The sequence below is a fragment of the Lepisosteus platostomus genome, chromosome 6 (genome assembly GCF_059453375.1).
Source record: "Lepisosteus platostomus isolate fLepPlt1 chromosome 6, fLepPlt1.hap1, whole genome shotgun sequence".
Lineage (NCBI taxonomy): Eukaryota > Metazoa > Chordata > Actinopteri > Semionotiformes > Lepisosteidae > Lepisosteus > Lepisosteus platostomus.
Window position 1 is genome coordinate 52,556,322 of NC_142616.1, and position 11,833 is coordinate 52,568,154.

An 11,833-nucleotide genomic window follows, 5' to 3' on the forward strand; every position below is an offset into this window, starting at 1 on the left:
GATGAATTGAGATGCATATTACTAATATACACTAGAAAGAGTCAGTGTTTTCATACATAATGTGTATATACTGTAATTATATAGTATGCCATTTATACAGTATACACAGTATATGGCATTTGTAATTATATTACATTGAACATACTGTAGGTATAACACATTATGAGATATATCATAGGACATCAGCATGCTATAACTGCATACTGAAGCAGAGGTCTTTGTGAAAACCAGTCTAATAAAAATGAAAGCCCTTTCTATGCTTTTATATTGAATTATTGTATTAGCATAAACCAGTCAGGCAAAGCTTATTGCTTTTTGCTTGGGAATTCACATCACTGAGTAATAGGATGCTGAATAAATGAGCTGAGGCATCAAAAACAGCCTTATAATGGCATAAGGGCCATGATTACCTAGAGTTGTACAACATATGGGCATTAACCTTTCATTCAGTAGGAAATTCCACTGTGTTACACTTCTTGTGCCCTAGGGGGCACGATTAAGTTCCTGTCAAGTGATGTTTTTAAAGTGAAATGAACACAGAACGTATTTTAATTAAGGAAACAATTCAACCAAATAACAAAAGGTTGCCACTGTTTTCAACTGAATTTCCACATATACAGAAGCAATAAAACTTCAACTATCATGACTAATCCCAATGTTCATAAGGTATATTGTAATGTGATGAATATAGAATCAGAATACAGAAACTATGTAAGACAATTTTAGTGTATGCTTTTCAGTGACTTGGCCATCTTATTTGGTTTTATTTTGATGTTGCCCTATAAGCCTATGTAATTATACACATGACTTATGAATCCTAAGCTACATATTGAAAAAATAACAAGACTTTTCATAATGACAGCACTTTAATGTTATGTAGATTTCTATAAAATTGCACATGGATTTGGTTGAGGTACAATAAATCAGAATGCTACAAATAAATGTATTATAAATGAAAACATTTTTCCAAATGGCTAGTGTTAAGAAAATATACAGTGAAGACAAATCTGCTATCAGGACTATATTGAGTTTTATACACTTATGTTTGTGCTGGCGAAATGGAACCAAAGTGTATTCAACAAACTGAAATTTGTGTTTTCAACAATGTTAATTCCAGAGGTGTACCATAATTCACAGTTAACCCCTTTGCAGAGAAAGATGTAAGGCATAGAACAATAGTATACATCTTTAAATAAAAATGCTGCTGTTTTTCTGATACAGAAATGGACACCAGCAATGTACCTAAAAAGGTTCAAAATGTGCAAGAAATGCAGCATTTCCTCCACAAAAATAAATATTCTAATTTACAGTTTATCCATGCATTAACCTGACATATTTTCTCATTTAATACAGGTTTGAATACAGATAGAAGTTCATATCCTAAAATCTTTTAATCCCACTTAAAGAAGCAAAGTAATTCTGAAACCTGAAGTTTAAAGTGACAATTATTTGACATGATACAGCTTCTTCATTGTTGACATACTCGCGAACGTTCGTTTTTATTTTGAAAAGATAACCCATCTCTAAATAGGCACATATTTTTTTTATTTTAAGGTCATATGAGAAAATTTGAGAGTTATGCTTTATGACACAGGGTTTTAATAATAAATAGGAATGATGAACTATCTCAGTTAATTGCATACACCATGTTACTGTACACATGAAGATTCAGATTACGCAGAGCTGTTCAGAAAAACAAGTCTTGGTTTTTAAACTGTGGCAAACACTTGTATTTGCCTTCTGCTGTCCTAATACATGCCAGATTAGGAATACAGGGACAGGTGTGATGTAGCCTCTTGCCAAAGTATGGAACCTTGGAAAAACAGAGAATAATATTAAATTATAAATACCAAGAACAGGATGATGATGATGACATAATAAATACCAACTAATGTCTAGCTAGGAGCTTATAAGAATCCATGTTTTTGTATCTTGATGTATCACAGATGACGGATGAGACAATGATGCTGGTCTACATTTATCATTGTCTGAGTCATTATGTATAGATTTATAAAAGCAGTATTGAAGATAGTTTGAAAAACAGAAATTGATTATTTAAATCCTCCAGATTTCTAAAATATGAACTATTGTGTCATCACCAGAACAAAAATGGAAAATCATTTATCTTTTTGATTATCAGAATTAATTAAATATTAAGAATAACTGAACTTCAACACTCATAACATCTTATTTCAGGGTATTTTTGTTGTTCTTTAGATTCAGGTCATAATACCTTTCTTAAACACAATGCCTAGCCAGACAAAAAAATTATTTCATCACACTATGATGTCATTCTAATGCAAATGACAAGTACAACGACACCTGTCCAAATGGAAGAGTAAGGATAAAGCTAAAGATATCACTGAAACTGTGGGTGAATATGTGTTCAAATAATGAATGTTACTCTGCCTGTATTCAGATAACAGAGGGGTAATGTACTATCAGATATATGCCCATGGGATGAGGATTATTTGCAGAGACATTGCTTTATGTTCACCCTGAAACTGTCCAGAATATTTATTGTTCCTCAACATTTAAGGAAGAAGTTGATTACTGTGTCTAGTGTGAGAACTCCGGTCCTGTCATTTCATCTGTGCTTCTGTTACCCTTGTGTGGTATGAGGTTAGAAAGTCATGTACTGTACAAGTCATGGGAACATGGTCCCCTGACCTGATGTATGAGTCATTAGAGTCAGTGTCTATATGATCTGTGGGGTTTAAAATGTCAGGAGACAACCTGGTAGCTTGTCTGTGCACTCCATAAAAAGAATCCTGGTCAGCATATTGCTGAGAACACTTATAGAAGCAGCACAGTATTGTTTCTTTAGTAGGAAGGTTACGTATGGAACTGTAGATGTGCACAGGGGTGTCCCAACCCATTTGCAGTGTGTTTAACAATTGTACATGTTCTTAAGTCATGTGAAATGCATTAAACACACTAGGCTTTAGTTTTTAATTTGGTTTCTCCCTCTGTAGTCTTTGGGCTCCTCACTTCCTTCCTTTGCTGCTCTATCCACATGGGGAACATGGGGTACAAATCAATATACTGTAGGTTCCAAAAACCCTGCCTCCAGTGAAGCATAGCTCTGAGGACAAATATGTCTTGTAAAGCACTGATGGAGAATTAAATACCTGACATGGTGCAGAGCGCTTACTTACTTTGTGGCTCAGCGGGTGGCACTCCTCTCCCTCATTGCCCATTGGTGCACACATTCGCAAGTTACGTATCCACAGGCTAACCGCACAGCACATTCCAACACCACACTGAGGATCCTTCTCACAAGCCTGCAGATGTGACAATACAATACATCATACACAAAACTAAAAAACAGAACCGGAGGTGTTCTAGGGAGTAAAGTAAGAGACTTGTTACCCAAAGAATGTTAAGATGAACAAGTTTCTTGAGCTCTTTGTACTTCATACTTTGAATGACATGCAAAATTGCCAAATGGCACAACTCATTCCCTAGTATACAGTATATAACCTGTAAAGAGGTCACATTAAAAAGTATTTCACAAGACATGCCAAATGTGACACTTCATGATCTTTTTCTTTGTCCTTTCCAGTTCATCATACATGGACTGGATATTATTAGATTAAAATGTTGATATTTGTATAAGCAAGTTTTTAAATAGTTTTGAAGAGATAGGAGAGAGAATGTTTTGTTTAAAGAAATTAAAAGGAAAAAGTGTTATATCGCTGAAATAACCTGGAGTGTGAGGCAGCAGAATGAACCCAATAGCTGAGAGCAAGCAAAGCTTGGAAGTTCTCAGAGGAAAGGAAGGTAGGGAAAACGCCAGAGAGTAAGGGGAATAAACTGGATGACTGAGCACTGAACAGGAAGTAAGGCAAGACATAAATACCAGAGGGAGAAGTAATGAGGTAAGTACCTAATAATTAAATTAGATCTGGTAGTAGTTTTAGCTCGAGTGGAAACATGGCTAGTTACCATAGCAGCATAGGGCTACGAGCTGGAATCCGCATGGGTAACACAGTATGCTCCTCCTCAAATGAGATCTCCGGGTGCTGGAGACAGTTTCCTCGGGTACTGGTATGAAAAGAGTGAACCAGACATGGAACCTTTAGCTGTCTAGCTGGAACCCTGAAGAACTGTTTAACTCCACACCCTCTCCAGTGCACCAGGTACTGCAGGCTTCCCTGGACCTGCCAGAAGTCTAGGATGTGCTGGGGCCTGTATTCATGAGATTCTGCCACCAGAGAGGATGAGGTTGCGTAATAATAACTTGTACCAGCTCGGAATAATCACTTGTACTGCTGGTACAATCACTTGTCCGATAAACCGTGCAGCCAGCTTCCCGGGAAGGGACTTTCTGGCGAAGGTGTTTGGTCAACACCAAACGTATTGCACTGGCCTCAGAGGAGTGGCTCACTGGCAGTGAAAAATCTCTTTGGCAAAGATGTCTGCCATTTAAGGCGTTGACAGCAGCCTTGGTAATGGGACAAGATGGTGGCCCTGGAAAACCTGTTAACTGTGGTAAGAATCATGGAACAGCTGTTGGAGCAGTGGAGACCAGTGATAAAGTCCACTGAGATGGACGTCAATGGCGCTGTTCTTGGGTCCTTAACCCTTTTTTAGGTAGGATAGGATGCCCTGAAGTCCTCGATGTTGTCCTCATTGAGGGCCAGCCAGAAATATCCAAGAATTAAGTATGCAGAGCGCTGGATGCAAACCTGGAACTGTGGCCCCACCACAGTACTTCTGGGTGGACTTAAAATGGAATGAATCGTTTGTCTGGGGGAGCATAGAGCGGAGCGGGTTCAGAGGCCAGTGCTGCCGACATTGCCTCTTCCACTTGCAGTAGGATGATCCAAAGGATCTGGGCAGTCAGTATGATATGCTCTGGAATCAAAGAGACTTTGTTGGAGCAGTGGATCTGGAACATGGAATTGACCTTCCCTTTCTTCAAATTCAGTTAGTAGGTGATGGTAGGTAGGTGTTGGTAGGTGTTGGTATGTGATGGAGGTGATGATGGAGCCACCACCATGCTGAAATCTTTGAAGAAGAGATTGTAGAAACAGATGAAGCCCACAAAGTGTTGCACTATTTCAGCAAGAATGGAGTGGGCTAGTCCTTAACTGCTACTACCTTGCAAGGGTCCACCTGGAGTCCAGCAGAGGATATTCTGTGCCCAAGGTAAATCACATCCAGCTGGCTTAATTAATCCTTTTCCATCTTAGAAAAGATGTTGCCATCGGAGTTGCTGTACCACCTGCCTGACGTACCACGCAAAGGGAGTCAGAATAAATGAGGATGTCGTCTACACAGAGGACCATGAAGTCAACCATGAAATCTCAGAAGATGTTAGATTTTGGTGGGAGCATTGCAGAGACTGAAGGGCATATTCATAGTGCCCGGAGCTGGTGTTGAAAGCCATCTTCCACTTGTCCCCTTTTCGCATTCACACCAGGATGTATGCAAACATATCAGGTCAATTTTAGAGAAAGTCTTGGCAAGTGAGGAGATCAGCGGAAGGAGGTTCAAGTTATAAAATCAGTCAATAGAATTCCTGACTGCTCTAGAATCCACAAAGGCATCCAGATGAGTAGACTGTGAGTTTCACAACAGTGAGGTAGGGACCATCACTCTCAAAAGTGTTTGAGGAGAAGCAGTTACCCCTCTCAGTCATCACTCCTCAATGCTTACTGTGCTGAGGCATTTCCTGGCAGCTTGGGGCATATGTTGCACCCGTGACCTTCTCCCCCTCAGTAAATGCATTGTCCCTCCCTGTAGCACCGAAGTTGCTCTGAAAGTGAGAGCCAGGCTCTCCCGATCTGGATTGGCTTCTCACTGGTGCTGGCCAGAGCTCTGTCAGCAGGAGGAAAACCTCAGGTGGTTGAGAGGGGGAGCACATGGAGGTCACGATGGAGGTTCCACCGATGAATTGCATACTTCTCCTGTTGGTAATCCTTCAGGCAGGTGTATAAGTGGATGGCGAGACAATAAGAGACTACAAGGAAAGAAGAGGTCTCAGAGGGCCATCTCATCTTTAAATTCCTCTGGTGTTCCTACCCGGAAGAAGGTGATGAGCACCTCTTCTCCCCACCCACTTTTGAAGGCCAGGGTTCTAAACTGGAATGCGTAGTGGCCGCTGGATGGTTATCCTGCGACATCCAGGAGTATCAAAAAGTATCAAAAACCTGCCAAAAGGTTTCTGCAAAAAGCTGTTAGTTGTTGTAGAGGTTCTGCATGAACTCCTTCAGCCTCAGAACACTGGAAAGTTTTGCTATCAGGGCAGGATCGTGGCTGGCTAGAATCTGTTGGCTCAGTCATTCTGTTATATTGCTGTACTAACCTGCAGTGTGCAGCGACTGAAGGACAGGAGATTGAACCAAATAGCTGGGCTCAGAGTGATCAACAGGCAGCAGGTGGAAGAGAAACTGAAAGCACCGCTCCCGAAGCTGGGTGAAGTGACACACAGTTTGTAGACTGAAGGAAGATCCAGATCTTGGTCGATGAGGTTGCAAGGGTTGTGGCCAGAAACACAGAAGACAAACTAGCCCAATGGAATTAAGAACACAGTCAAGGGTAAGAGTGAGGGCTGGAAGGGAACATGCTGGAGCTATAGGGGAATAGACTTGTTGATTGAGCACTGAGCATGGAATGAGGCGAAACATGAATACTAGAGGGAGGGATATTGAGGTGAGTATCTATTAATGTGGCATATGGCACTGATAATCGCCCATACTTCGTATGGATGGCTCCAATTGCAGTTTTAGCCTGCGTGGAGACACAGCTAGTTACTGTAGCGGCACGAGGGTGTGACGTGAAATTTGCATGAGTATCACAAAAACTAGAAAAAGATATCTAGTTATAATTAGACTCTACAGGGAATTAAAAGATCAAATGTGTCTTATTAATTGGTTTGTAACTACATCAAATCCTAAATCCAAGAGGATACACTCTTTTAGTAAACCCTGATTTGAGAAAGAATAATATTCAGGAAATAATCTAATGCCTATTTCTTAATTATTCTGACTCCACATATAAGGTGATATTTAGATTTGAATGACAATGGATATCAATCACATTTTTCAATTATTTCATGTTCATTTTTGCATCTTTGTGACCAGAGAAAGTATTCCCAACAGAAAAGCTTGTTTGATATGATCCTTGCTGAATTGTCCTGTTTATCTAATAATGCCATTGTGGTCTTTTGTGGTAACTGGATACTTGACTCTTGTTTGATCTTTCTATTCCTGTTGATGCACAGAAGGAAAGAAAAGATGAAAATGACTGATGTTTTTCTGAAACAATTCCTTGACTTACACAGAAGTTGTGAGAATCTGTCAATATGCTAATTGTTAATGCTCTTTCACTTTGTATAGAGGTAGAAATGCTGTATAAATATTGAATTTAGTCCCTGCAGACAGGTTGGACATGATACTGCATTTTATGAAAGCAGAAGTGGAAAAAATAATTTACAAGAAAGCAATTCACAGTAAAGAGCTGAAGGTTCCATATCTAGGTAGCCTAAATGACTTTTTTTAGTCCCTTAAATTGTTCAAGAGGCTGTATGGTGATTTTCATTTTTAATTATCATAATTGTATAGGAGAAAAATAGCCTAATTTTCTTATAGAGTCACTGTAGCTACATTTTGTTTTAGAACAAAGCAGACAATTGCAATTAAACCTCTTGCTATGATTTAGGCTTTTGTTCATGCATGTTTCAAATATATGACATACAGATATACCATGTCCTGTTTCCATACATGTGTGTATGCTGAGTTTCCAGTTTCACATTTTGTATAAACGCACTCTTCTCATGAACTTATGTAAATATAAATTAACCTCACAGAAACAGAATTCTATTCATTTAAAATAGCCATTGAATTTAGTAATGCATCCAAATTTGTTATTATACCAATTAAAATATTTTTAATTTCTTTTTATTGCTTGGTTTAAGAAAATTATTTGCCCAGTGTCAATATCCCTGCTATTTATATATTGGTCTACTACTATAACATAAGTATATTATGTTTATGCATAAGCTATTATATTTTATTCTTATTTCATGGGTAAAACAAAATTCAAGAAAATGTAAACGAAATACCCATGTTTTCATACACTTGTTTCAGATTTGACTGAGGATACGGGTATATATAATATTTATTTTCCTGTTAAATGCAATTATTTATTATAGTTTTATCCAACAAATTTATTATGCTATAAATTGTCAACAAACATGTCACATTAAACATGAAACGGGGGTCTGGAAGCTGATATTTCTTTGAATAAAAAGCGCTTTCTAACAATGTTTAAATAACATGCAGTAGAAGTGCTGAAATATTGCTGCAAGGGTCTTCACAACCCATTTAATAAGACACATACAGCAGAACAAAGATGAAAACAAAACAGTTTTAAAAAAAGTCAAAAATATTACAGACTGAGGATATGGGTATATATAATATTTATTTTCCTGTTAAATGCAATTATTTATTATAGTTTTATCCAACAAATTTATTATGCTATAAATTGTCAACAAACTAGAAGTTATGTTTGTTGACATGTTTCGAAATGTTTTGCACCGGAAACTACACTTTACATTTGTAGAAAATATTTATCTATTTAATATTTCATAAGGCAAAACGTAACTATGCTGAAATGTCATTTACAGTAGATACCTGTTGCTTTTTGCTCTGGTGAAACATCACTGTGTCAATTGAACACTACTTTTATTATCACCTCTACTAATAATTCATAGAAAACTCTTCACTTTCAATACACACATGTTGACGTTCAGAAAACCTTTGCCTTAGCACAAAATAAAATAGCTAGTAGTTAACCCACCTCCAGAAATAAATACTTGAAACTTACCCCTGTAATAACTGCAGCGAATCCATTACTTAATATTATGAAATATAAAAGCAGTGAAAACATGGTCTTCATTGCTATGATAAATTACTCTTCCAAACGTGCCGTGAATGTAGTGAGAGAGGTGGCCTCGACGTTGTACTTGAGAACATAGGAATGGAGCGGTTTTAAAGCCCTGGCTTCCATTCAACAACTCCATGAGTCACCAGCATTGAAAAAAAGAAATTCAAGGTAAATATCACCACATACAACAAACAGGGAGCTCATAAAAGTGTGTGATTGCAGTAATCGTACACGTTTTTCCTAACGTAGTTTTCTGAGGTCAATTTTTCTTAAGTGGTAGGACATTGAAGCGAGGTAGCGGATCTGATGATAAAGAATCATACAGTTATACCAACTGTTACTCTATCATTTTTGGCATTTCTGGCCAAATCATACTAATATGCATACATTCTATAATTTCACACTGAATTAAACTGTTGCATTGAAGTATCGAAATGTATGGAATATATATATATATTTATATTTGATTAGGTCTGTTATCTGTTTAATTTGTAATTATTGTATTGTTTCTATCCAGAAAGTGTACCTTCAGATTTCGACTCCGTATTTTTTCATAATAATGGAAACGTTGCCAGTTTAAATATAACACAGCTGTCAGTTCATTATTGAATAATAGTGCAAAAAAATATTGCTGCAGGATTGCTGCTGCAAGATAATATTAAGCACATAATTCATGTTTTCGTGGTTACGTAAAAACCTTAAATCAATGCTCGTGGTTCTAGGTAAGTGTCCAACTTGATTCTGTTGTGGGAGAAAAAACCGCTGCTGAAGGTAAGTATGTATTGCAGGAGGGAGTGCAGAGTTCATGGACTTAGAAAACAATTGAGTTACCACCGCTATTACTTATTTGGAGATGGCGGCTTTTCAGTTTAATCATAGAACAGCTCAAACCGCGGTTTCTTTGTGTCACAATAATGGCCTGATTTGACAAAACAGCCGGAACTGCCTGAGAAAGCACCGATCCGAATGTTATGTACTGTAGATGTTTTAGGGACGAATTGGGAAAAAGTGAATACTAAAACAATAAGCATCACTTCTCTAGGTTAGTTACTTCATGGAGGAGCTGTGACCTTCATTCTGTTATGTGATTGACTGTTCACAGCTCTTCCGCCTCATGACGCCAATTAAAAAAGCATCACAGAATCCATAGTCTACATTTTCATCCACAAATGGTATAATGCTAATCCAGTTTACAATCTGTCTGGGCTGTACTAACAGGTTAAACATTTTCAGTGTAACAGGGACTGCATAGGATTAATTATAACATGCTGTTGATTTTAAACTGTCTTACATTTCTCCACCTCATTTTGTAAACTTTAAATAACAGCTGACAAAACTAAAAATGAAATAAACTCCAAAATGAAAACTTGCTTACAATGGGAGCATTTCCAAGGGAATGATCTTATCTTTTCTTCTCTCTTGCATGATGGTTTCTTTTCCTGTCATGCTAGGCACATTAACACCAAGGCATTTCTATCCTGGTTCACTTAGGACACCACTGTAATACTACATAACATAGTGCCAATAATTTGGAACCCTGAGATGCTCAACTCAATGCAGAACTTTTTGCTGTTGATCCAAAGTATACAGTAACATATTTTTGAAACATATAAAACTGTAGATGCATCCATCCGATTTCTAAGTGTTTTTTTTTTCCATTTCAGCATCAAAGGAAAGCTGTAGCTTATTCCAACAAGCAAGAGGCAGGGTACACCCTGGATAGGAAACCATCCATCACAGGGCACACAAAGACACACACACCAGGGTCATTTTTCCCAGAAGCCAATGAACCTGCAGGTATGTCTTTGCACTGTGGGACCAAACCAGAGCACCCAGAGGAAACAAACACAAGCATGGAGAGATACAAACTCCAAGGAGATACTGTAGCACCTAAGGTCTGGAATTGAACAATATTATTTAAAAATGCCACAAAGTGAAGACTAAAACAGGTACAGTCATATTAATGTGCCTGCTGATGAGTTTTGTATGCTGTTGAAGGTTTGTGCTGTTTGAGCTCAAGATGGCAGCTGAGGCCTGACCCCATTCCCATATTGTTGTTACAATTTGTTCTTTGATACAGAATGTGTCCTTATATGTGTCCTTATATCGTCAATACCATGCCCTCAACAGATATCATTGACGTTACAGCCATGAACTTTAAGCCTTGGTCTCCTCAAGCAGCAAATGGAAAATATCACAGAATGCAAATCTGAGCTCTTTCTATTCTTGCCATAAGCAAACCTTAAACCCTTCTGGATTTCTACACAGCAACATATGATTTACGACAAACCTAAGATCAGTAACAGCTGTTCCTGTTACCTTAATTCTTTCGCAAGTCTTCAACCAATGCACAATATCATATTAAATTGAAGAAAAGGCTGAACCTTAATTCACAAGTAAATTAAGGAAATTAATTTAAACTGGCAGTCAAAAATATACGCAGACATTCTGACATATACACTACAGTAAAAATCAGATAAGCTATTGCTTTTGAATGAAAAGTTGTTGGTCATAAAATAGAAATACAGCAGAATGTTTTATTTTGGGGAATTTTACTGCAAACGTATCTCATCGGAATACCCCCTTGTCTGCTGTAACAGCTGCACACACTCTGGACCCTTTAAATAATCCCTCATAGCACATTTATGAGGCTTGCACTCTTTTATTCTTTCATTTTCTGTCTCATCCTATATTATTTCAGTGGGTTTTAAGGCACTGTCACAGGGTTGTCTTGAGCCTCAGTCTTCCTTTTGAGTTCATTTAGGTTTACTTCAGCTATGTGCTGCAGGTTATTTTCTCATGGAAGAACTGACTTTTACTTTCACATTTGCCTTCTGAAGTTGTTGCCTCTCATTTAAGAACGGATATTACTCCTTATCTAAATGAAACGGATATTGCTCCTTATCTAAATGAAAATGAAGATGCTGCGATGGACCCT

At 37.9% G+C, this 11,833-nt stretch overlaps 1 protein-coding gene across 1 annotated transcript; it reads right to left on the reverse strand.

The window, feature by feature from the left end:
- Positions 1 to 365: 365 nt before the first annotated feature.
- Positions 366 to 9,179, reverse strand: prok2 (prokineticin 2). The gene is made up of 3 exons (XM_088636334.1): positions 8,836 to 9,179; positions 3,159 to 3,284; positions 366 to 1,813 (listed from the first exon to the last, which is right to left on the reverse strand). Exons 1-3 carry the CDS (start codon positions 8,905 to 8,907, stop codon positions 1,688 to 1,690), a joined length of 324 nt encoding a protein of 107 aa, XP_088492460.1. The 5' UTR covers positions 8,908 to 9,179; the 3' UTR covers positions 366 to 1,687.
- Positions 9,180 to 11,833: the final 2,654 nt, after the last annotated feature.

Bases quoted from the DNA above. Each gene is read 5' to 3' on its own strand.
- prok2 (XM_088636334.1), bottom strand. From the start codon at position 8,907: ATGAAGACCATGTTTTCACTGCTTTTATATTTCATAATATTAAGTAAT. The intron at 3,285-8,835 runs GTAAGTTTCAAG...TCACATCTGCAG, and splicing joins TCGCTGCAGTTATTACAGGG to GCTTGTGAGAAGGATCCTCA. The intron at 1,814-3,158 runs GTAAGTAAGCGC...TGTTTTTCCAAG, and splicing joins GCCACCCGCTGAGCCACAAA to GTTCCATACTTTGGCAAGAG.